A 26,737-nucleotide genomic window follows, 5' to 3' on the forward strand; every position below is an offset into this window, starting at 1 on the left:
AAGAGTCTTTGGAGCTCTCTGGACATCAGCTTAGAAACAAAAAGATTTAACACCCAGAAAGCCACCACACATGCCTTTCCTGAAACTATAGCAATGAATTGAAACTCTCTTCCAGTTAGCGTCTCACTATGCTCCCCAAACCCTTGACCAAGGCAAAACCTGTCTCCTGATCCTTCGTGATCTTCCTTCGGCATTCAACACAGTCAACCATGAGAAACTTATGGAACGCCTCGAACACAGGATGGGTTTAGGAGGTTTGGTTCCTTCCTCCAGAACCGCACCCAGAGATTCTTAGTCAACAGCAACCTATCTGCTCCTTCCCCGATATCAATCGGTGTCCCTCAAGGCTCTACTCTGTCCCCTATCCTCTTCAATCTCTACCTTGAACCATTAGCTGAAATTCTTCGCACGGCTAACATCTCCTTCCACATGTACGCCGATGATACTCAGATAAACATCAAAATCTCTTCTCTTGAGGAGATTACCCATCTGAATGATGCCCTGGAACTGACTGTTCAATGGCTCGCCAATAACCAGCTCAAACTGAATGCCCGAAAAACGGAGTTCCTTCTCATCTCCCCCCCTAATACCTCCAATGACATCCTGGAATGGATTAACTCAATCACAGCACTCAACTGCAGACCGACCATAGTGGATTCTGCCAAATCTCTCAGTATAACCTTGGACAGCACCCTGAATATGCGTGAACACATCAACTCGATGGCCAAAACGGCCAGGTTCCATCTGAGCTACTTGAGAAAACTAAGACCCTTCCTTGAAACTGCCGACCTAAAAATCGCAGTTCAGGCGTTAGTTATCTCCAGAATTGAATACGGCTGCTCTACCCTATCTGGCCTGCCAAAGACTTCCACGGCCCCTCTAAAAGCTTGCCTCAACGCAGCAGCTAGACTCTCATCTGGCTCAAAACAAATTGACCACATTTCACCACATCTGAAGGCCTTGAACTGGCTTCCTCTTGAGGCCAGAATCCATCTCAAGCTGGCCTGCATCACACACAAAGCCCTGTACACGAACTCCCCGGCATACCTTACCCAGAAAATTGTGGTATCTGGGAAACTCAGAAACTCCCGGTCCGCCAGAGACCTTGTGCTCCAGCCACCCCGCTTCCGCAAGGAAAAAACATATAACCAAGCGTTTTCTGGGGCTGCACCAAGAGTCTGGAACTTGCTACCATCCTCCATTAGAAGAATACCTTCTCTGTCATTCTTCAAAAAGAAAGCTCAAACCTTCCTAATGAACAAATTCCTCAAATAACTCTCCTTTGTCGCGCATACTGCCTTTTATCATGGATTTTGTTTCTGTGCATAATCTCCTGTACTGCTTGGCCCTCTCTGTGTACCAATTCTCACTCCTTCAAATGTTCTGCCAGTTCTCTCTGCCTTTTGCTATCATTTGTCCCCTCGTATACAATTGCTGTTTTTCCCTTTTTATCGCTGACATGTCTCTCGCTGATTTTGGTACTGCACTGAATATTGTATATAATTGGCTTTTCTCCTATTGGGTTCAATTCCCTAACCCCCATTCCTTGTATTTTGCCTATGTCTAACATGTACTTAACGTGTTTATCCCTGTAAAGCGCTCTGATACCCTAACTGGTCACGTTCGCGCTCTATAAAACATCAAATACATTTGGGAAAAAAACGGAATTCTTTATGTTCTTTTGGAAACAAACATAGAAAACTTTCCACTTAGAAACTCACATATGCTAATGTTATAAAAGCTTTTCCAGGCTATTTGCTTACTCCGACTCTACTTCTTGCTATGCTTTTTGTCCCCCTGAGTTCTTCAACCGCTAAATCACTCTCCTCATCTACCACTTATAATTACAGTTAAATTATCGATCAATGGTTACTGTTCCTTTCGATGAACACTTGTCCCTCCAGTCAAGTTGTTAGATTGTGGGTATTTCGACCCCATACTTTTAGCTTGTTCTGTGAATGTCGAAGTTTCAACTTCCACTGGTTGTATGTAGAGCCCGCTGACATCACTAAGTAAAGTATACTGTAGATATAAATCCCTTCCCCTACGTTTCTTCACACTGTGGCGTCTAAGAATGAAAGTAAAATACCTCGTCAGAAGGGAAAGATAGAATACTCTGATAAGAACTGTAAGGTTTAAATGTATACCGAACACAACAATGTAGAAAAGTTTACTCCAAAAAACTCCAATATCATTAATTGCCATCCCACTTCATTTTTTCAAAATGGAAATCTACTCTCTTGTACTGCACCTTCAAACTAGTGTGGTTCCGAGCAGAGGCCGGATCTCCATTTCCATTGCATTTCGTTACAATGGATCCATTCCTTTTCAATGGGTCCATTCAGATTTTCCATCATTTAGGTCACAAAACTTACTTCACGATTTACATCTATGTCCCGTTACAGCTCCTACAATTCGATCTTTGTCTTTTGTTACTGACTTATTCATGGATCTTTCTCATTCATTCAAAGTCTGTTGCTCTCTCTTACACTGACAACCCCTTACTCTTGTTCACATGTTCACTGCGTCTTGGCGCTTCATTTCTCAGGTGCTCGTCTGATTTGCAAGCTATTATGGTTTAAGAATGTTTTTATATTCAAATTTACAAAAAGAAAAAATTTCAGGGTCTGAAAGTAATATGGTCAGATTTTTTTAATATGGTACAGAACATCCCAAACTACAGGTAAAAGTGATTTTGTTGCATCTGACAGGAATATTACAGGGACCTTTGAGGCCGGTAGGTTCGGTCTCTATACATGACTGAAAGACAAGAAAGTAATGACTAGCTTTGTTGACCTTGCCCTTGCATTGGCGAAACGGCAAGTAGCCATGAGCTGGAAAAACCCCAGTGGCCATAGCCTAGATAAAATCCCTGGTATAAGAAGATGCTAAAATGGGCTGAAATTGAAGGCACTGCTACTCAGGGAAGTTAAACAAAGGAAGATAAAACAAGGCTTTGCACGGGCCTGGGATGAGATGGTATCCTCAGTGCCAGACTTGGAGACAGGCATTGATTAACACTATCACAGACTGTACTAGCAGAAACCTATGCGGAATGAGCAAGCTGTAGCTTGGACATACGTTAGACATTCACAAAGACCCAGTATTTGTAATTGTTCAGTGGGAGGCACAACATGTTAAAGATCAGCCTTGCACATTACTTAGTGTTAGTCAAAGTATTGTGAGAGCCGAACAAACAAGCATTTGCAATGCAATAGGTCTCGCATTAGTGAGAGTTTCAGCTATTGGCACTGCAAATGACAATGCGTTTTATTTAAATGTTTGTTTTAAGGTATAAATAAAAGGCATTGTCGTTTACAATGCCAATAGCTTAAACTCTCGCAAATTATAGCATTTTTTTTTACCACGCAAGTTTAAGCTATTGGCATTGTAAATGACAAAGCCTTTTATTTATGCTTTAAAAACAAACATAAATAAAAGGCATTGTTATTTTCAATGCCAATAGGTCAAACTCGCATATATGCGAGACCTATTGCATTGCAATGTCGGCCCTAGTACATTAGCGACAAGTGTTGGTGTGTGCTTCTTACGAGCTACAATTGGAATGCCATGGTAATTCACCCTGGTTAGGCCACCAGAGGTGGAGTGGTGCGCTCTGATTATGTCACCCGTGGTGACGGTGATTCACCCTGGTTAGGCCACCAGAGGTGGAGTGGTGCGCTCTGATTAAGTCACCCGTGGTGACAGTGATTCACCCTGGTTAGGCCACATGAGGTGAGGGTTATGTGCTCCATTTAGACCAGAGCGCACACTGTTCCTGCGCCTCACGCCCGCATCTGCAGCTATTGACTGGGACGTGGTGCATACGGTACGGACCCCCCTGTTCAACCATTAAACACGAAGCGTCTCGTTATCAGGGTAATCGAGCGAGCTGCTATCATGCACAGCAAACACCATCTTTGGTCAGAGGGCAGAGCTCATGTGTACTCAAAGGGAATCTTGGAGGCAGTGTCAGTTTCCCTCGGTTTAATTATGTTTACTATTCAAGCTGTGACATAACAATTTACTCTGCAATGTATTTTTACGAAAACTTTAAACTTTTCTGTCAATGTTGTGCCTGCCACTTTTCCTGGTGATTACTTTGTGGCTATGTATTGTGTCTTTAGTTCCATGTAGCTTTTTATTTGCGTAGATGCTCGCCTTACAAAAAATAAAACAAAATGCAATATCTGCTTGTTTTCAGTGACTTTCGCTTGACGGGAGGTGCCGGGAGTCGGTGTCGCACGCACCTGTAAATGTCCTGTTTATATTTCATGTTTTACTGACGCTTGCATTCTCCAATAGGAACCCTCCCCCGAGCCCCCCCCCCCCCCCACCCCCCATAACTTAGCTACTTTGCAAAGACAGCGAAAATAGGCTCTGGAATTCTGTAATGAACTGCTAAACCAACCAGCCTTGTACAAAAAAAAACACACGCGCACCACAGCGTGGTTTCAATTATCGCGCCCATGTCTGGGCACGATAATTGAAACCACATGGCCTTTGGTGCGCGTAATAGACACCAATAGGCCATGGGCGGAGCAATGCGCCCGCCTTTGGCCTATTGCGTGCCATCTTTGTAAAACACACGCACGCAAAGGCCAATCGCGGAAGCCTAAAGCACACGCACGAGCGTGTGCGATTCCAGGCTCCATTTTCAAACCTTGGACAAAAGGGCTCTCGCCTGCGCGAGCAGTGCTGCGCACTGCAACGCGCTAGCCCGCGAGACCTAAAAAGGATGAATAATATTTAAATGTACTGCAGATCAACAATGCCTGCAATGTTATTGTGAACTATTTTAAGCTGAAAACCAATAGATTATGTTTTAAAAAAAGGATTGGAATAAGAAAGATTGAATAATACCTGGTGGCATTAACAGACATCGATGGTGGCATTACAGCCTCATCATCCTCATACCAGTTATTACATTGAATGAAGATGCACTCAAAACAACTAACATGTTCTTTAGACAAAAACCAGACACACCCGAAATTCAGAACATGTGATTTGTTCCAACCTGCACCAGTGTTACAACAGTCCACATGACAGACAGAACTTGACAGGCCAATCTTCAGTGATTGATGATATTCACCTCAAATCTGTAGTGTGAGAAAAGAGGACTAGAGACAGAGTAGCCACTCTCCTTGTAAAAAGGACATGTGCCCTCCTACTATACACTATGTTTAGCAGTTTATTCATCATATCGATGATTGACCTAATCCATCTGCTACAGGCTTAAGGCCCAGCTTGACCAGGCTAAAATTCACATACTCTCACTCACATTGTCTAGGATCTCTGAAGCCCTAGCCAAATGAATGACCACAGATCTGTCGCGTCTAAAGCATATCTAATTGTTTTTTAAAGAGGGCCTTAATCTCCCCTCCTGTGTATCTATATGTGGTGAAAAATTAAGATTATATCTGAAAAGGCCAAGATAGCGATATTCTTTTAACTCTTCTACTGGGACGCCATTTAACCACCACTTAGGCCTTCTCTTTTGTGTGTTTCCCTTCGTAAAAACCCTTACCTTAGTCTAAGCCGCATGTAATTTATTTATTTTCAAAAAATGTGACCTGCTATACTCAGCAAATGCATCCAATTGTCTTTGCAGGCAAACCTGCCTCAGATACAACAAAACTGTATTATCGGCATAAAACTATACTGGGATGGCCTCATTACCAAGTTTTGGCGGAAATTATTGAACACACTTAATTCTACCACAGCATCCACTATGTATATGGAAAACAACAAGCGGGCCAACATGCACCCCAGCCTCAGTCTGTTAGGGGTATCAGTTTTTCTTGTTAATGCTCAATTATCCCCCAACTCTACCCTGGTTCATGAGCCTTGGTGTAGATGAATAATCAGTTTTAGTGAGTATTGCAAATAATCCATGAAAATAAGGTTTGCTTTTTGTTGTGATCTCCTTTCCATGTTAATCTCCTCTTATGTGGAGTGTGGAGCACTGTGCCTAGTGTGTTCCACTTTCCACCTGGGAGTTAGAGATTCTACAGTCAGCAGTTGGTGACTGGCTGGCTAGGGATGAGGCACGCTTTCCCCGCAGGCTTTCTAACTTCAAATAAAGAATCTTTTACTCACCAGCCTTGCCTCACCACGATGAGGCAAGGCTTGTAGTTTATTATGGCAGTACAACAAAACATCTGCACACAGAACAACTCCAGATGCAACTGATGTATCCCTAGAATCATGTCAAGAATCTGTACAAGAACTTAGAATGTAATTAGAAAAGAAACATAGCACATGCACAGAATCACAGTGAAAGAGAATTCACCTGCGCATGCATAGAATAGACAAGAAGAAGGTTACATATCCCCCCTCATTTAACTAAGGAAAAGCTGAGAGGCAAAAAGAAAATAACATATGATACAAAATGTGATACACTAAAATACCAAAAGCTGAACCTTAAGATAATAGAAATTTAACTAACACAATCACGCAACCTTCTTGGAGGTTGTCTGAAACTATTTTCACCTTTGACTCTTGAAGCAACAGTACCTTCACTATTACTAAGCAATTGTGAGCGTTTACCACACATGCCATTATGATCACACCTTTGGCCAATTGTTGTTTATTCTTGCAAGAAAAATGTCTTCCATGTCATCTTCATCAGCTCCAGTATTGTATTCATCAGGGCACCTTGCTATTCTCCTTACATTCCAAGATTTACAATCTTGAGCGATTACACTGTTATTGAATACTTTAAGAATCTTCATAGCTTTTCCCAATCTGGCTGTACCCTTGCTGATGAGTCCTGGCCTTAAGATTCTTCCCCAACCCCTACTTTGAATTCATGGGGTTTTGTATTCCATTTGGCCACATACCATATTTTAGCTTTATCTTGCTTTCTCCTCACCTCACTGCAATTTCTTTTCCACCACTACCCTCTTCTCCCTCTTTTCTGCACTTTTCCTTGAACCACTACAGACACAATCTAGATGTCGTATCCCTTCCTTTTAACAATTTGAAAGGGCTAACTTCAGTGACTGTGTGCTGGGTAATGCGATATAACCACAACCTTTCCCTAAGAGAGTTCTTCCAATCACTTCTTTGCTTAATTGCTTCTACAACATACCCTTTCAGCTCATGGTTGAACCTCTCAATATGACCATTTTCATGTGGTTCATACAATGATGTCAACACATGTTTTATGCTACCATGCCTAAGAAAGGCTTCCATTTCTGTTGACGTAAGCTATACCCCATTGTCAGTGAACAATGTAGAAGGGCACCCCTCATGTGCAAACACCTCTTTGAAGAACTCTATCACTGCGCCAGTGATAGTGTGGGGAATACATTTTACTTCTGGCAATTTAGAATGATAATCGAATATGACTTAAGCATAACGAGAATCAATTTGTAAGAAATTAAATGGCCCTTCGATATCAAAAGCAAGTTTCTTCCATAGTTTTTTAGGCCACTCAACACATTTTAACGGGGCGTATTCACCTTTAACATCTTTTCACTAGAAGTGCATACTTTGCATTCTCTGACTGTGCGATCAATGACCCAATCCATTCCAGGCCACCAAAAATAATTCCTTACAAGACGTTTCATAGCAGACATTCCTGGGTGACTTTTATGTTCCAGTTTAAGAATTAACTCATGTATTCCTTGAGGAAGAACACACTTACTTCCTTTATACATTAAATTTCCTTCCATCTACAATTCATCTGCTACATTGAGCATGGGTATTACTTCAGAACTAATATTCTTCTTTCTTGGCCAGCCATCTAGTATATATTTCTTCGTAGCTTGCCACAGATCATCCACATGTTCACATTTTCTCCACACTTCAGAACTTTCACCAAATTCTCCAGATACTATATCTGTATAGCCACATCTGCCATTTATAGCTATTACATTTGAGCTGTCAAGCAGCAGACCAAGTTTCTTTCCTCTCCCATCACCCTGGTGATATTCCAAATGCTGATGCAGGATTCCCAGGATATTTTATTTCTCCCTTTGAAACTCATCCTTTACTAAGTTAAATGGGATTTTAGCATTAAAATCTCCTATGATCAAGATAGGAGCCTTTGAAAAATTTAAACTCACCCTATCTATCAAGGCTACAAGCTCCTTCAGCTGGTTATCCAATATTTTGTTCGGCCACAATAACAATTACTTAAAATGAAATCTGGGCAACCCTTTGCCTTCTTTACATCCTGCTTAGCAGGCAATATACCACTCACTGAAACTCTTTGGAAGTTAGTAAATTCCTGAAATAAAGCACTCCCCTCAATCTCGTATTTTACTCAAATCATTACAGCATGCCCTCCAGTGGCCCAGCCAAACTTGAAAAAATTATAACTTCGCTCTAATGTATAACTTATTGGACATCTGTCATGAACTGTTTGTTGTTTTACCCAGGAACTTTTGCAAAGGTTTGAACAGAATATTACACACTTTGTAATTGATTGATTGTGACAAATGTTTTTAATCCACTAAAAACGTAAAAAAATATCTAACAAAAAAAGAGATAGGAACCAATGTCTCAAAGTGATGGAAACTCAGTCTCTGAGATTTGCTGGATTGTTCTTACCAGAGAATCCAGGTGAAATCCGACCGAAAGAACCGCTAACATCAACAGTGTCTGCAAAGACCATGGAATCCTTTGACAAATCTTATGTTCTCAGAAGCAAAGAGTAACAGACCTACATCTGCTCTCCATTTACTCACCTGACTTTATTTCTCTTATGGAGAGCTTATAAATAGGCTTCATATTTTGGGCAAGGTATTTCCTAGGTACCTAAATCTTCTGGAATGAAACAATTCTATTTCACATCCTCTGCGTACATTGTACATAGAACAGCTCTGATAGTAGGCCAGGATTGAGGAACCTGGTTCAAGGCTCCTGTTTCCTGCTCATTAAAGGAGTTATCAAGCAGCATATTTGAGCTTCTGTCTTGCTTAGCAATTCTGTTCTGCACAATCTTAACCATCTTGTTGAGTGGCGTACAGTGTTGGAAAGTCTTTGAGGAGGCACTAGGACTTGCATGGCATATGTTTCTGTCCATAAGGTACATGTAATAAGGTACATTTAAAGCTGTATACATCTTGTAGGTAGCATACTCCATCTTTGTATCAACAGGGTACTTATCTGAGGACAGCAGTGTTACCATTTCTTGTCAACGTGTCCAAACGAAACACGTCATTCAGTGTCAAGTGCAGGACTTAGTAGGTTTTCTAAACATTTTAGCAAGTTAGAATGACATATGGATGACTACCTTCTGCACCCATTTCCCCTACTTCTATATAATGCAGGTGGTGGAAGCAGGGTGCCTAATTGAAAGGGTTAGTTTCAGGGGAGATGGCCTAAGGCAGGAAAAAACAAAAAAGCAAAGGCAATTTAAGAGCAGAGTATTGATTATCTTCCAGGCACTAAACAGCCTACACAAAGCAGACATGGGCAAGAAAGAACAGTGGAAGTCCCCTGGAGAGAGTATACTGAATAGAGGCTTGGAAAGGGACCAAAATACTCAAAAGGGGTCAAGGAACCTGATGAAAAATACTTTGACTTCATTCCTTTCTTTATATATGTACTAGAAAATAATAACCACCCCAAGAAGAGAAAACCAGGAATAGGATGCTGCTGCAAAAGCAGAATCTAAAAAGACCAGCTGGAAGACCATGCAGCACTTCTGAGTGTGGCCCCTTCTGCTTGGAATGCTGCAGGCCCTCAGTCACACAGCAACTGAGGAGGGGCAAGAGTGCACTGACCTGATACACAGGCAAGCTGTTATCATTACACATTGTTGTAGCAGAACAATCCCACCAGTTTAACCATCCTGGAAGCAACCTTTATTGGGGGATTTCCAATTCTGGCCCCTAAACCAGCAATAAAGCTTGGTAATGAAATTGTGGATGTGGGATTCTTCAAACACTCATCCCTTCACCTTAATTGCTTATGGAAACAAATGCATGTTTGATTATCGGGAGTATACTTATTCTCATATGTGCCTATTACAGCATATAACTGTATCAAAGTAGCAGTGATTACCTCATTGCCTGCAGTAAAGTTAGGCAGGTCAAACCACTGAAGTTTACCAGGACAAAATGGCAGGTAAATACCAATATATAGAGAAATAGGTGCAGTAAGCTCTAAATTCGCCATGTTATGCATTGTTTTCAGATTGAAAACTCAGAATAGCATTTTTTTTGCACCCAGTAAATACTTTACCTGCAGTGTCTGTAATTACTGTTTGCATCTGCCCCACCATGATCAGGTCTGAGTATCTATACACTGACGCACATGAAATATACAGTTATTTTACCAGCAATGGCTGTTGTGTTTGTAAATGTTCTACTCTAATTAACTTATTGTATCTGACCATGTCTGAATAAATTACAAAGGAACCTACTATTCTCCAGTATTGGATCTTTCACAGATTCACATGCTTGAATCATCCCTTTCGTCGAGGCCGGTGTCTTATGATATCATATTAAGTAAGCAGTACAAAGCTAAGCTGAGCTTAATTAGCTTAAAGTGACCATTTTCTTTGCTTTTCATCAGATCTTAGTGGTACTGAGAGTCATAAGCAACATGAAACGAGAATCATGCCATCTCCTTCTGATAGCTCCAACATGACTCAGACAATACTGGTACCCAGAGCTACTTCTCCACTCACAATCAGTACTCATTTCTTTCACTGCAATAGCCAGTCTCTTATCGATGCACAGGGGTCTAGTGGTACATCTGAATACGCAATAACTCACTGTATTAGTCTGGCTTCTTAACATAATGAATACAAGAACATAGATGTCTCAGAAGACTGCAGAGAGATACTTGCCATAGCAGATTCCACAAACAAGACTCGCATTGCCATATGAAAACGATTTTGTCTTTGGTGCTCTTCTGATTACCATTGGAGCTGACTTTTCCATATTTACTTCACCTGGCACGTTCAGATCAATTCCACTCATCAATTAAATGTTATTTGTCAGCAATCTCTTGATTCGGAAGATCAAACAGTCTACCTTTCTTATGGTCATACAGAATTGTCAAGGAGTTTGTGAATGGCTTTTTTAGGGGTTTTCCATCCATTGGAAAACCTCAGATTCTAGGGCCGCTTAATACCATCTTTTCACACCCAATGAAACATCCTTTTGTCCTAGTCATAAAGCAGATATAAAATGTGTGTCCTGAAAATCAGCTATATTACTTGCTCTCACATCAGCAAGGTGTGTAAGTAAGATTCAAGCCTTTGCGATAAAAAAACCGTACTTTCAATTTAGATATGGAGCCTTCGAAGGACAAATTCACATTTATTTCTAAGGTGCTGTCAAAATTTCATCAAAATGAAGGAGTGATGCTCAAGACTTCTTTTAAAAAAATCATAAAGATGCAGGGGCAACAACTCTGCATACGCTTGACATACGTCATTGTCTCGTTCTACATTGAAAACATACAGAACTTCAGAAAATCTGATCAGCTTCTTATTGCCATCTCCAAACTGTGCCACACTGGGTTTAAGCTTCTTTAGTCTTTTGCCACTTAAAGGAAAGTCATCCTTTACAAAGCACTGTAAGGGCGCATTCCACAAGAAGCATTACAACTTCTACTGCTTTATTTGTGAGTGTACCTTTGTGCAGATTTGCAGAACTGCTACATGGAATAACGCTCATATGTTCACCTGACACTAGTGTCTTGATTAAAGATTTACAGTTATGCTACAATAGAACAAGTGGTTCTAAACCATCTCTTCCTTTAGGGTGAGCTTATTGAATACAAATTTCTCCCCATCCTCTGACAATATTCTTGTTTATACAAAGACATGTACAATACTGGAGAAAATCCGGAATTAATTCACCATTGTGCTAAGAAATATGAGATGTGGTGTCCCCTGAGGGGAGTGCTGTTGGTTGTACTGTGCCATGATTGGCAGACGTTTGGTTGGTTAGGTCTTGCCTGATCGGGCGCATGCGCTGGTCTGGCGAGACTTATTGAGAGGGCTCCAAAAAGTGCTACCAGGCCAGCCTAGAGCTACAGTGCATGTGCACAGGCGCGCGCGCCGCGTTTTACTGCGATTACTTTCACTTTCGGCCGCACGGCCGCTTTGATGTTTGATCGTGATCGCGATCACTTTCACCTTCACTTTTGCGGCCGCACGGCCGCTTTGCATTGCCAATAGGTCTCGCTTTTGGGTCCTTATAAGTATTTAGTTATGCAACTGTTGCATTGCTAAACACTTATAAGGTCCCAAAGGCGAGAGCTATTGGCTATGCCAATGCTTGTTTTTAGGTCTCACCTGGCCCAGCGCATGCGCTGGTCTGGCGAGACATTTTGGGAGGGCTCCAAAAAGTGCTACCAGGCCAGCCTAGAGCTACAGTGCATGCGCGCGGTGCGCGCGCCGCGCTTGACCGCGATTACCTTCACTTTCGCTTTCATGTTTGACCGCTGTTTGATTGTGCCTTGAATTATTTGTAAAGAAGAATCAGAGAACGGGGGTTGACAACTGACTCTTTATTTTGGGATGTTTTACGCTTCGGTGCTCACACTGACAACAAATGTTAGTATGAACCCCGTAAACGCTGCTCTGAAACTGATGCGCTTCTTGTTTAGGGAATGTTTATGGTTTAAAATACTTTAATAAATATGCTCTAAATAGATGTAGATACTGTTAATGACGTGCAAAATTAAAATATTCCTTGTGCTTTTAAAGTTCATTCCCCCTTCATGTGACTCCAAATTCTTTCATCCGTGACCTCATATATTTTTCACTCATGATCGTTTTTCGTAGAATGTTTGACTGCGTGCTTTTGTAATTTAACGCGGTATTTCCAATTGGTTACAACCTTTAAGGCGTAGGCAACAACAATTACTACATGTGTGCGCTGGTTACCACTGCATAGTGAACCTTTGCATGACGCTGGGCTCAGGCTGTCAAAGCAGGCGTTAGAGAAGCAAACGTACCTGTTGAGAAAATTAGTTTTGTCAAAACGTGGCGCAATCTCTTGGGATCAGGCTTGTGACACCCCAAAAAAGCTTCCGGTGTGCCCCATGCTCTGTGCATCTTACCACACGGAGCGGGAACCGGAAGCAGAGAGCAGCGGCTCTTTTCAGCGATATATATATATATATATATATATATATATATATATATATATATATATATATATATATATATATATATATATATATATATATATCCTGTTTTAAGTTCAAGAAAAGAAACCTGATCTTAAAGGCGTTCGTCAACCACAGACACCAGAGGGCGCGCGCTTTGATTCCGCACTAACATAAATAACTAACAAGCATTGGCATAGCCAATAGGTCTCGGTTTTGGGACCTTATAAGTGTTTAGCCATGCAACAGTTGCATAACTAAATACTTATAAGGTCCCAAAAGCGAGACCTATTGGCTATGCCAATGCTTGTTAATGATGTAGATAAGCTAACAAAGAGGTCCCTTTAAGCTTTGAAAGCTCAGCTTAGCTCTGAAATGCTTACTTAATATCATACCATGAGCCTCCTGCCTCAACGACAGGGATGATTCAAGAATGTGAATCAATGAATTCTGGAGAACCACAGTTTTCAGGTAAGTAACTTGTTTTTCCATTTCTGTAATTCTTCTTGTTGCACACATCCTTTAGGTGAGTGTAAGTGGGTGTGAATTGTGCTGAGCTGAAAGAAATATCTTGTGCATTTCTCTGCTCGCTTAGCATTTGGTACTCCAAGCATATGGCCAGTTGGGTATTGCTGTTTGGCACCCAACCTTTTTTTTTTTAAAGTACGTTTTTATACAGTGTCACTCTAATCTTATTAACATACAGTAGCTTTTGCCGATCTGGTGAGAACAATTAGTAATTTTTTTATTGTGTTGTTTTTGTCTACACAGCATAGTTGTTGTCCAAATCTTTTTGTACAGAACGTTTTTGTGGAAACCCATGATCCAGATCGTCCGTGGGTGGCATTTTTCACAAGCAGGTAAAAAATTAGTTGTTAATGTTCTTTTTTCATTTTAAAGCAAAAAATATCATAACCATTAAAAGCCTTGAAACAGAACATACATTACATTGCATACATTATCTTTCCCTAGTATTGTGTTATGAAAGGCTGCATAAATAGTATTTTTTTTCTATAATGCCAGGGTGTATTAATTCCATTAGTTTCATTATGATAATTCCATTTTTGCTTTTGCCAAGAACAACTTTTTGTACCAATGTGCCTGGGAAAAATGCATTTGTCTTTGTTTGCTACAGATAGCTGCATTGATATACACTGAAGCTGGGCAGAAGGGTGCTGTCAAGTGCAGCATACGGTGTCTACTTTGGCAGAATGCTCATCTGTGTTGCTTGTTAATAGTTATGTATTTCTTGTTTTCAGAACTCGCAGCATGTTGCTTTTTGGTTTCTTAAGAACGATGGTAACAGAAATAGCCCTTAAGCGAGAAGGAGAGGCGCAAATCAATATTGGATGATAAAGGGAATTCTTTCTCTTTTTGTGTCAAAAACTATATTGCATCAAAGGCGTGTTTCATAGCTATCATGGACAGCAGGAGATGAACAAATCATCGCTTGTTGGCATGCAGAATTGAAGGAAGTATGTCTTAGTGTTCTTCTTTTATTTCTTTACAAAAGGGAATGTAACACATTAGTTTCTGATGTTTTCAATGAAGTCACAGTCAGTGCATGCCACTACTCCACTCCACAACTTAAACATCCAGCCTCATATTCGCAGACCACTGGGCATGGATATGTTTTAATGTGTTATTCTTCATCATCACCATTGATTGGTATAGGAGTTTAATCACGCTCCTGCCAGTACATGAATCCAACCTCATCTGCAATGCTCTAGGGAAAGTCAGTTCTAGCTTATCTTACTCCTTCAGCTGACAAGCTGCCCAAACCATGAACCTATATGCCAGTACCTGATCAGTCATTGACTCTCGAAAGTGACTATCCTGAGTTTGGCTGGAAACAGCATCATGTATTATAGTTGCCTTCCCTACGTTTCTTCTTGACTGCTGTGATGCAACTCCATTTCTGCAACACGGCCTACAAGTTGTTAGGGAAAATCATAGCCCACCTTTGCTATTTTAGATATGGAAGAGGATTCAGGCACCCATTGCTCATGACTGACCAGACTTAATCACAGCTCCATCGTGAGTTGTAAATAATATTGAGGCCTATTCTTTCTCATCTCAAAAGCAGGTAGAAGTGAAACACTTGCCTCTGGTTGTGGTATGGATTGCTGTTTCAGACCCTCGTTGCTTAGCCTCCATTGGAGCGACGGGCCCACCTTCAAAACAACTGGTCACATCAAATAATCCATTGTAGAGGTAAAGGTCAGTGAGCATTAGATTTCATCAGCAATTCACATACAGCCCTAGTGAGGCAATCATGTCCCCACTCTCTACCACCAGGCACCAGTAATACACATCTAGCCAGGCCAAAGGAAGGTGAAAGCATTGGGTCCGTTGATAAATCTCCACCAGAATGTCCACAGCAGAATTGCAGAATTGTAATTCTGTCTCAGGGGATCTCCATTGATAACCATAGGTACTGAATAGTACTGCCTACGCGGGGGGACTCCAGAGCAGTTATTTACTCATCACATTTAATTTGCCTTACTTTGGAAAGTCCAGGAGGCACATGTGACACAAATGTTACATTTAGCAGCCTTAAAACAGGCTATATTGCCAATTATATAGAATTATATATGGCAATGTAGCTGTAAAGGCTGAATCATTGGAAACTGCGCCTTTATGGGCAACGTGACCTCCAGTGTCGCATAATGCCCTGCAGGTGGCAGTTTACGCAGTTCTTTTTTCTGGTTCCTGCTGACAGGATCTTGGAGCAGTCCTTTTAAGGCTTTTCTTCTCTCAAATGTTTTCATCTGTTGCTTTTTAAAGTTTTTCACTCAGCAACCTTTTGGGTGCAGTTTTTTAAGATATTTTTCTGACAAGAAATATATCAGAGTTTTCACAAATTGCCATCTCTTTTTATGAACTGCCCGGAATGTGGCAGAAAAATGGCAAAAACAAACCAGCACAGGATCTGTATCCTGTGTTTGCCTTACTCTCATGACCCCAAAGATGTGTCACCACTGCAAGACCCTTTCCAGGCGCACTTTGACGGCGGGAGAGAGATGATTCGCCTCTATGGCCAAGAGCAGCACCACAGAAGGCAAGATTCTCATGCTGGAAAGACTTCTGAAAGGCAAGGAGAAACTGTTCCCTCTACTATTGCCCCTTTGCCATGATCTGGGGACTCCCACAGAGGGAGATCTGAAAGGATCTCCGCGCTCCCATTTGACGTCAAGAACATAGACGTCGAAAAGAACTACATCACGTACTTGCTCACTATCAGGAGCTGGTTTGACTTCGATAACACATACAACATCGAGGAGGAGAGCACCATTAATGTCGAGACAACATACTACGTTGAGAAAGTCGACATCGAGACATGGTTCGACGTCGAGACCATTCAACTTCTCTAAGACAGCAGAATGGCTTTCACGGTTTAAAGCACATAAACTTCCATCAGGGTCTGACTCTGAGTAACTCCCGAACCTATGCTCCATCCTGGCCAACTTCTCCAGTGACCATTCCGGATTTGCCAACAGCTCTGCAGACACAAGCACAATCCACTCCTCCTCCACATTCGTTGCCTCCTCCTCCTCCTCAACCAGTGATTCCAGTGGTACTTACAATGCTAATACCACCAGCCATTCCTCCTTTGCCACCACAGTCACCGATACCAGTGACACCAAGTCACCCTAGATCTCTCTCCCGTCACACCAGACCTCGCAGCCATAGGTCAAGGTCAAGATCACAAAAACGTTCACGCTTAAGACGGAGATGATGTTCTATATCCAGATCAAGGTCCTAATGGTCTGGTCATGCCACATCATCTTCAGGACTATATTCGCCAACTTTAACAGATTCTCCTCTAGTGAGAATATCTCCTGTCGACAATATCACCACCTTCCAAGAGGTGCTAACAAATTAAATATTGATATACAATATCAACACCTTCCATACGATATCATACACCTTCCATATGATATCAACACCTTCCAGGAGGTGCTAACAAGTTAAATATTGACTTACTGACTGTTACTACACCCACGTCAGTAATTTTCTAGACACTTCATCAAAGATATGCAGCTAGACCACTACTACCGTTGGCTCCAGGTCTCTTAGAACCAGCTATGTAACATGTTTTGACACTGTCTGCTCCAAAGGCTGCACTATCGCACCTACAGAAATAATACAGATTACCGAATCAGGATCCATCTTCTCTTTGCTCAGGTCCTATTCCAGCCTCTGTCATTGTCTCAGCTGCTCAGAAACTACATGCCATGGCTCCATCCTCTAATGTACTTCCTGAAAAGGAAAGGAAAAAATTGGATTTGATGGGCAGAAAAGTCTGTGGAACAACTGCAGTTTCTATGAAAGCTGCTAGTGCTACTGCACTCCTAGGGCATTATGATAGGTGTCTGTGGGACTCCGTTCAACAATTTTTGTGAGATCTTCCCAGAGGTAAACATCAGGATTTCCAAGAAATTGTCAATGAAGACATGATGGTGTCAAACCAGGTCATCAGTGCTGCAGATGATTCTTCCACTCTTGCAGCGCATGGCTACTGTCATAGCATACTTCAGTGGTTTTGCTGGCTGAGACTCACAGGCTTGAAACCTGAAGCCCAACACTGAATTCTGAACATGCAGTTTTCAGGAAACTCTTTATTTGGCTCCCATGCTGACAATGAGATGTCTCAAATGAAATCCAAGTTTGACACCCTAGAATCTGTTGGATTAGAGAGCAGGCGATAATATAGGAGACATTCCTATAGACCCTAAGTTCGCCAGTACTTCAACCAGAGGGTTCAAACACCTCATTGGCTTAAAGGGCAACACCCGTCTCAACAGCCACACAGACATCAGCAACAGCGCTATCAGTAAAGGGGCAGAGGAGGTCAGCAATCATCTGCCGAGGCCACTAAACCAACCAGTGGCAAACAATTAGTACTTTCTTCCGTTACCCACTCCAGTAGGGTGAAGTATAACATCTTATCTACAAGAGTGGCAAATAAATAACCACCAACAATTGGGCTCTGAATATTGTAGAACATGGATACTCTATCTGATTTAGGTGTCCTCGACCATCCATTCCACCAAAGAAACCATCCTTTTTCCATAAGTAAAAAAATCAACAAGAAGTTTCCACCTTCTTACAGAAACATGTAGTGGAAAAGGTCCCCTCTCACTTAAGAGGTATGGAAATTTATTCTCATTACTTCTTAGTGAAAAAGAAAGGACCGAAAAGCAAGTACAGAACCATTTTAGACCTTAAGAAAGCAAACAAGTGAATTTGCAAACAAAATTTCTGAATGTTGGCTATTCATCAAATCTACCATCAGCTCCATCAGAGGGACTGGTTATCTTCAATTGATCTACAAGATACCTATTTTTACATCCCGATAGACAAAAAACATTGAAAATTCCTGAGGTTCACTGTAGGAAGGGACCATTACCAATAGAAGTCTGTTCCTTTTGGTTGCAAATCTGCACCACAGACTTTCTCCAAATGCATAGCAGTTGTAGCTCACCTCAGGAAAATGACTATTTTCATTTATCCATACCTAGATGAGCAGCTCATCAAGACATCTTCGTCCCAACAAGCAAGTCAACATTATCAACTAGCTATCATAACTCTCAATTGGCTTAGTCTGCATGTTAGTCATGACAAATCAATCTTTATACCAGTTTAATCCCTAAACTACTTAGGTGCAATCCTAGACACAGTACATACAAAAATGTTTCCTTTGGAGGAGAGATGATTATCCTTCAGAAATGTCACATGCTGAAGACAATAGTCCATCTAACGGCAAGGCAAGTCTCCTCCCTCCTGGTATAGATGACATCATGCATTTTTCTGGTTCCACATGTACGTCTCTGCGGCCTCTCCAACAATGTCTAGAACAACTTGGATCAACTTTCAGGACAATTAGAGGACAGGGTGATACTGACCACTCATGCAAAACAATCACTTAGGTGGTAGTACCACTCACAAAATCTAGTCAGAGGAATGAATTTTCATCAAGATGTACCAACCCATACTATAGTGACGGAAGCCTTCCTAATAGGTTGAGTGCTCTTATGGGCCATCTACAAATACAACGCATGGTGTCTCACAAGGAACAGTACCACATCAACCGTCTGGGGATAAGGATAGTACATCCAGCCCTAAAGGCTTTTCTCCCATCATTCAGAAGAAATTATCCATCTACCAGAAATACAGAGCCTTAACAAGACACTCAGAAGAATCATTCAAACAAATCGTGAAAGGGTATTAAACAACTCCGTACTTCACAACGTCTTTTGAAACTAGGGTTTTCCCCAAATAAATCTTTTCGCAGACGGAGAAAATCAAAAATGCCCAAGCTTCGCATCAAGGTTTTACCAACCAGGTACACTGGGGAATACCCTATGAATCAATGGGTCAGGCAACTTTCTTAATGCCCTTCCTCTGATGCCCCTCCTGTTAACAATGATCATTAAGCTGTCATGCAGGAAGACCAGAATTGTTCTCATTACTCCAGAGTGGTGGTTCACGGATGCACTTCACCTTTCCGAATATCCACACAGGAGGCTTCCATGCAGACCGGACCTTCTTCAGAAGTTCAGAGGTCAGATTTAATTCCCCAACCTTCAGTCATTGAACTTAGCTGTTTGGCTCTTAAACTCATCAATTAATCAATCAACTCTGATGTGTAGAGTGTGGCTAATCACCCACAAGGGTATCCAGGCACTAGGTTCTTCCTGGGGTCAGTCGAAAGGCCAGGCCTTGAGTCCCTTTCTAAATTCTGGGAGAGACAATGATGTGAAGGGGAAGGTTGTTCCAGGACATGGCAGCAAGTTAAAAGAAGGAATGTCCTCCACTGTAGCTTCTGCGGATGGCGGGAGTGTGTGCCAGGGCGAGGGAGGCCCTTCTAAGCGTGTGTCAGCATCTTGAATTGGCATCTTTTCTGGATGGGGAGCCAGTGGAGGATCCTGAGGTGGGGGGTGATGTGGGGAGGCCAAGGATGAATCTGGCAGCTGAGTTCTGTATTGTCCGGAGCCTCTTCAGGAGTTGGGTGGTGAAACCTGCATAGAGCGCATTGATGTAGTCCATGCTGCTGGTGACTAGGCCTTCAGTGATGGTCTTCCTAGTGCTGACGGGGAGCCATCTGAATATCTTTCGGAGCATGCAGAGGGTGTGGAAGTAGGCAGAGGCGTCTGCATTGATCTGGTATTTGATGATGAGTTTTCTGTCCAGGATGATGCCAAGGTTGCAGCCGTGTTCTGTCTGTGTCGGTATGGGTTGAAGTTTGGAGGGCCACCAGTTGTCGTTCCACAGGGAGGTGTTGTTCCAAAAAATCAGCACTCCTGCCTTGTCTGTGTTGAACTTCAGTCAGTTGGTCTTCATCCAGTCGATGGTGCTCATCATGCAGTTCTGGAAGGTGGTCCTAGAGGTGGAGGGGTCTTCTGAGAGCAAGGGAATGAACTGGGTGTTGCCGCGTAGGATATGGTGTTCAGACCATGGGTTCTAATGATTTCGGACAGGGGTGTCATGTAGTATGGTCACCTCAATCTCCCTCAGGAATATATGGATGTGTTGTGAGAAGCCAAATGACCCTCTACTAGAACTTCATATTCTTTCAAGTGGAAGAGATTTTGCATCTGGTGCTCTCAGAACAATTTCAGTCATCTCACTTGTCAAGAATAGGCTGTTCTTCCATACCTCTTCCATTTGGCTAATGCTAAGTTACAATTCTCCTCTATTAGAGTGCATCTCGTAGCAATCACAGCTAACTGAAAATATCCTTCACAAATGTCCTTTTTCAGAATACCTGTGGTCAAGGATTTTCTAGAGGGCATTAACAAAATATATCCTCCTCTCAGGAGACCTTCTCCTCAATGGGAGTTAAATATTGTCCTTTATTGTGTTAATGACCCTCCCTTTAACCCCTTCAGTGCCCATGACGAGCTGGACTCGTCATGGGCCGCGGTGGCGCTGTGCCCATGACGAGTCCAGCTCGTCATAGACCCCGCCCGCTAATACAACGGCCGGCACAGGGCGGGGAAAGGGGCGGGCACTGAAGGGGTTAAACCTATTCTTAAGACTTCTCTCCAACACCTATCCTGGAAGGCTTCCTTCTTAGTCAGCATAACTTCTGCTCTTAAAGTTAGCAAGATACAGGCCCTATGTTCCAATGAGCCTTACACTATTTGTCATACTAACAGGGTAGAGATAAGGACCCATCCTAAATTCTTTTTTTGATAATCAAGTTTATTGAATTTTTCAGAACAAAAACACATTGGTGGCATTCATACACAGTATACAGGTACAATGTATTGTGTGGGATACGATTTGACTCAAACGAAACTTGTGGGCAAAACCCTGCCCTCGCCCGTTGCTCAGCACAAACACTACCCTTTGGACCTTTCACACTGGCGATAAATTAAACCATTTGCCCCATATTTTGCCAAAGTGTTCTGGGCAGCCTCGGGCCTCGAAGAGGGGCTCCTCTTGGGTACCACACCAGTCCACCTCCCGCCTCCAGACCCTCACGGTGGGCGGTCTGGCCTGTGATATCACGCTTTGCCACAGCCGTGCCCAAAAGACGCTTGTCGGCCCGTGATCCATCAAGGCCATCGAACACTCCCAGGATCAGGCGTAGCGGGTCATGAGGAACCTCCCACCCTAGAGCTTGTGTAAGTTTGCGCTCCACCCCTGCCCAGAACGGTGCAAGAGCGGGGCATTGTCACACCATGTGATAAAAATCGGCTGGAGCGTGGGTGCAACGCGGGCACGCTGGAGAGGACCGCAAGCGAGCGCTGAACATACGCGCCGGGGTGTGGTAAGCCGTGTGGAGGTAGTAGAGTTGGACTAGACGCAGCTTGGAGGAAGTCGTCAGGGTCTTGGGTGCCATAAGGGCGTCCCTCCAGTCCGCGTCTTCTAGGGGGCCCAACCACCCCTCCCACCGGGCACGGAGCGAGTCTAAGGACGCTGGACCATTGTTCACCAAGGAGCGGTAAACCCAGGACACCCCCCCTCTGCCCAGGTTCCCCATCATCACTTGGGCCTCCAGGGGACTACATTCGGGGAGGGAGGTGGGGGCCGGGATGTGGACTTGGAGGGCATGCCTCAACTGCAAATATTTGTAGAATTGGGAGGAATGGAGGGAGTGGCAGTGTTGTAGATCTGCAAACGATCTGACATGGTATAGGAAGCGGGGGAGGACCATCATTTTGAAAAGGGCACTCCTACCGAGGGGGTTAAGGGGAAGGGTCTGCCATCTTCTGAGGTCCGCCTTGGCTTTAGTGACCAAGGGCGTGATATTCAGGGCCCACTCAAGCTCTGGGAGGAGGGCCACCCACACCCCCAGATATTTGAGGGATCGCCTCCGCAGGGGGTTGGTCGTTTGCCAGTCGAAGCACGCCTGAGAAGAGTGCAAGGGAACTAGGGTGGACTTCACCGGATTGAGCCTGAGGCCGGACACCCGTTCGATGGCCGAAAGGGCGTCCAGACATCGCGGGCCCAAGCTCTCCGGGTCCGCCAGGAAAAGGACGTCATCGGCGTACAGGGCAATTTTGTCGATCTAGTGCGGATCCCAGACCCAGCCGCGGATGAGGGGGTCCTGACGGATGAGGGAAGCCAGGGGTTCCATTGCTAGTGCAAATAGAAGTGGCGAGAGCGGGCACCCCTGGCGGGTGCCCCTCCGGACAGGGAATGCCTCCGAAACCACGCCGTTGATGAGGACCCTCGCCTTGGGGGTGGAGTAGAGGACCTGGACGAGGCGTTGGAAAGGGAGGCCGAAGCCCATCCTCTCCAACACGTTCCCCAGGTAACCACAATCCACCATATCAAATGCTTTTTTAAAGTCTAGGAAAAGCAGTGCAAGATACGGGGTGAGGAGATGGCGATGCGCAAGGGCGAGGTGGAGACGGCGTATGCAGTGTCGGGTCCCCCGGGCGGGCATGAAGCCGCATTGATCGGGATGCACCAGTTCTTGTAAGTGGGGACGGAGCCGTTGGGCCACCACAGTGGCGAAGAGTTTGATTTCGGTATTAATAAGGGAGATGGGACGGTAGTCCGTACACACGAGGGAGGGCTGTTGAGTCTTCAGGAGGACTACTATGGGGGCCACATCAGTCTCTGGTGGGAAGGCCCCCACTTCGACTACGTGCTTAAACAGGTCTTGTAGGTGCGGAACCAACGTGTCTCGGTAGGCCACGTAATATTCTTGGGGATAACTGTTGGGCCCGGGCGTTTTGACGGAGCGCAACAATGAGTTGCGGGGTGAATGGCCGGTCCAGAGCCTAGGAATCCGTCTGGGAGAGGCAGGGCAGTTGAGTCCCGGTCTCGGTCAGCAGAGCTGCCAGTGAGGACTGGCGGGGGGGTGGGCTGCGTAAAGGGTTGCGTAGTAGCCCGCGTAATGTCTGGGCAATGTCTTGGGAGGTGGTGTGGTGAGTTCCGGTTCCATCCCGAATCTCGGGAATAATGCGATTGGCTCTAGGGTAGGACACCAGATTGTGGAGAAGTTTGCCATTTTTGTCACTTCAGCCATACACCTGCGCAACCGAAGAGTGCCAGAGCATTTTAGCGGACTCCATCGAGATCCGGTGAATTTCTTCTCGGATCAGGGTAAGCTGTCGGGTGGAGTCATCATTGTCATTGGTAGCCTGGGCCTCCTCCAGCTGCGCCACCCAGGCTTCCAACTGCGTGAGTCGGGCAGATTGTTCCAGGCGTTTCGCATGGACCAAACCCCTAGCCACCCCGCGCATTACGGCCTTGCTGGTCTCCCACAGCGTGCCCAACGAGGAGACCGAGCCCGTATTTGTGGAAAAATATTGCTGCAGTTCCTGCCCGAGGGACTCCGGAAAGTTGGCATCCTGCAGGAACCAGGCATTCAATCGCCATACCGTCCAGGGGGGTTGCCGAGACGAAGGGAGACGGGTGAGTGGTCTGAGACACTCCTGGGTAAGATTGTGGACCCGGACATCAATTGACAGTCCACGGCCGACAGTAGAAACAGGTCGATACGAGAGTGGGTGTGGTGATCCGCCGACATGTGGGTAAATTGAACCTGGCGGAGATTCCACACCCTTCAGGCGTCACAGAGACCCAAGGCCAAGGACCAATCAGATGGTCGTTTTGCAGAGGCAAGGCGGGCTGCCGATGGGGTACCCGTTGTGTCACATGAGGGCTGTAAAATGGCGTTGAAGTCACCTCCTATCACCGTCAGTCCTTGTGGAAAGGAGGAAAGCACCAGTGCGAGGCAGCGGAGGGCAGGGACCATGAAGGCGGGAGGGATATATGTGCAGAGGAGATTAATGGGGTGTCCCTCAATCCTACCCGTCAGGGCCACATAGCGGCCTTGTGCGTCCGTGTCGCCTTGTGTCAGGGTGAAGTTCAGCCCTTTCCAGAGTAGAATGGCCACCCCCCTGGAGCCCCTCGGGAACTCAGAGTGCCAGACCCTGTCAAACCCGTACCGGGCGAGGAAATTACATTGTGTGCCCAGAAGGTGCGTTTCCTGCAGGAACAGGATATCCGGTGCATACCGGTGGGCGCTTCGAAGGACAGCAGTACGTTTTATACGGTCTAGTAGGCCGTTGACATTCCATGAAACCACGTGGAGGGCCCTAGATAGGGTAGACGCCATCGTAGTGAGTGGTATAGGAAAGAGGAGATGCAAGCGCAGGCAGTGTCTGGTCCCGGTGTGAACGTGTTCCCCTGGCAGGGACCTCTGGGCAGGAGGTGTGCTTCGAGTTGAGTCTTGTGTCGTCACTAGCAGCGTGTATGCATGTGTAGCTACCAAAAGGAACAGAGAACAGCGGCCCGTAGGCGGCTAAAAACAACAAACAAACTGGAGGCAACGGTCTTCCACCCTCCTTTTCCCCCCCACTTCCCCCCACCCTACACTTCGGAACGTGAAGCATCTGTCGCCCTGAAAAGGAAAACAAGAGACTAGTCGCTAAGCTACAACGATTAGCGGAACATGACTATGGCAGAGATGGACCCCCCTCCATGAATTCGGATAAGATAATCGTGAACAGCTGCAACTACACGTTGGGCAAGTAAACAACAAAGAATGCAAGTTGAGTCCGTGGAGTGAAGGAGGTAATAGTTCTTGGAGTCGTTGGTGTCAAGGAGATAATATCACCCCCTCCCTGGGAAGTTCAAAGACCATTACCCTTGGGGCACCTCAGAGGGTTATGAGAAGCGCACTTGCCGTGTGTTATCGTTCAGGTGACCTCAGAATCTCCGGTTCCTCAGAGCATCGGGCTCCTAGGCAGGTCAGAGTCGGAAAGGGCGTGGCGCAGACTGTTCGAGGTACCCGGGTGGGCACTCAAGTCAATCAATGAGGAGGCCGGGCTAGGAGTGTTAGAACCCCGGACCGAGGCTCGGGATGGAGGGTGCGGGGACGTCGCACCCGAAGAGCGGGACGTCTCCCCACGACGGTCTGTCTTTCTGCAGGACCTCGTCCGGGTCCTCTGGGGTTTAGGGAGGGCCCAGCATGGCTGCTGGGGAGCCCACTGGGTGGGGGAAGAGGCCGGCCGGGGCAGGAGGGGCCTTTCCTCTGTGAGCCAGGTCCACACCGCCTGGGGGCTGTCAAAGAAAAGGGTCTTATTTTAAAAGATGACCTTGAACCGGGCCAGGAAGAGGAGACCATATCGGAGACACATGTTGCGAAGCTTCTGCTTGACCTCATCGTAGGTCCGACGTTGGGACTGCACCTCCCTGGTGTAGTCCGGGAAGACCATTATCTTGCTGTTCTGATAATGCAGTGGCCCCTGTGCCCTGGCTGCCCCAAGGATGGCGTCTCTGTCTCAAAAGTTGAGGACCCTCAAGATTATGGGTCGGGCAGAGTCTTGGGCGCCAGGGATCGGTGAGTTCGTTCAACAGCAAACCATGGTGACAAGGCGTCCTTGGGCATCCAGGAGCGCACCCAGGTCTCCACAAACGTGTCGGTGCGGCCCTGCTCCACACCCTCGGGAAACCCCAGGAGGCGCAGGTTATTCCTCCTTGATCTATTTTCAGCGTCCTCGGCCCTACGGTGGAGCTCCGAGGTCTGGGTCTGGAGGCGGACTACCTGGGTCTTAAGCTGGGTGATGTCGTCCTCCGCCGTGGAGATCCGGGATTCCGCCTCCGTGATGCGCGCTGTGACGTTGCGCAGGTCCTGGCGAATGAGAGCCACATCCACCCTCACCTCGCCGATCTTAGATTCTACGGAAGCCTGAGAGGTGCTTATCGCCTGAAGGATGGTGGCGAAATCTCGCCCGGCGTCCCAGGCGGCCCGCCTCCCGGGTCTCGGTCCGACATGGTCAATTGGTCCATCTTCGTTTGGGTTGGAGGCACTGGATTCTGGACGGGGCAGCTTCTGCCCATTTCAGGGCGGGCGACGGATCCGCCGGGGAGCGAGCGTGGGAGGGGCCCCCCCCCCCCACACCCGGACACCTAGGCCGTCAAAGCTCGGGCCCAGGCGTCCAAGTCCAACCCCCTCGGGTCCCCGGCGAGGACAGAGGTGAATCGTGTCTCGAAACCACCCGCGGGGCCAGGCAGGGCTCCTCAGCGAAGGGCACCCCTCACAACTACTTCGGCCGGACCCAGGCCTCCTCAGCGGGAGCAGCAGCAAACAGGTGGTGGGTTCACAGTCAGTACGGAACACCCGGCGCAGCCCCAGGGGCTAGATACCCCAGGGGCCGGTGGCCCAGCAGCAAGGGGAGGC

At 45.4% G+C, this 26,737-nt stretch overlaps 1 protein-coding gene across 11 annotated transcripts in view; it reads left to right on the forward strand.

Annotated features, from left to right (window-relative positions):
• SETDB2 (SET domain bifurcated histone lysine methyltransferase 2) overlaps positions 1-26,737 on the forward strand; it is a 617,221-nt gene that overhangs the window by 565,545 nt on the left and 24,939 nt on the right. For all 11 annotated transcript variants that reach the window (XM_085621901.1, XM_085621902.1, XM_085621904.1 and 8 more), the window contains one exon: positions 13,855-13,943. In XM_085621901.1, coding sequence (XP_085478027.1) covers positions 13,855-13,943 — 89 coding nt within the window. The remainder of the gene's footprint in view (positions 1-13,854; positions 13,944-26,737) is intronic.

This window comes from Triturus cristatus, chromosome 8 (genome assembly GCF_964204655.1).
Source record: "Triturus cristatus chromosome 8, aTriCri1.1, whole genome shotgun sequence".
Classification (NCBI taxonomy): Eukaryota; Metazoa; Chordata; class Amphibia; order Caudata; family Salamandridae; genus Triturus; species Triturus cristatus.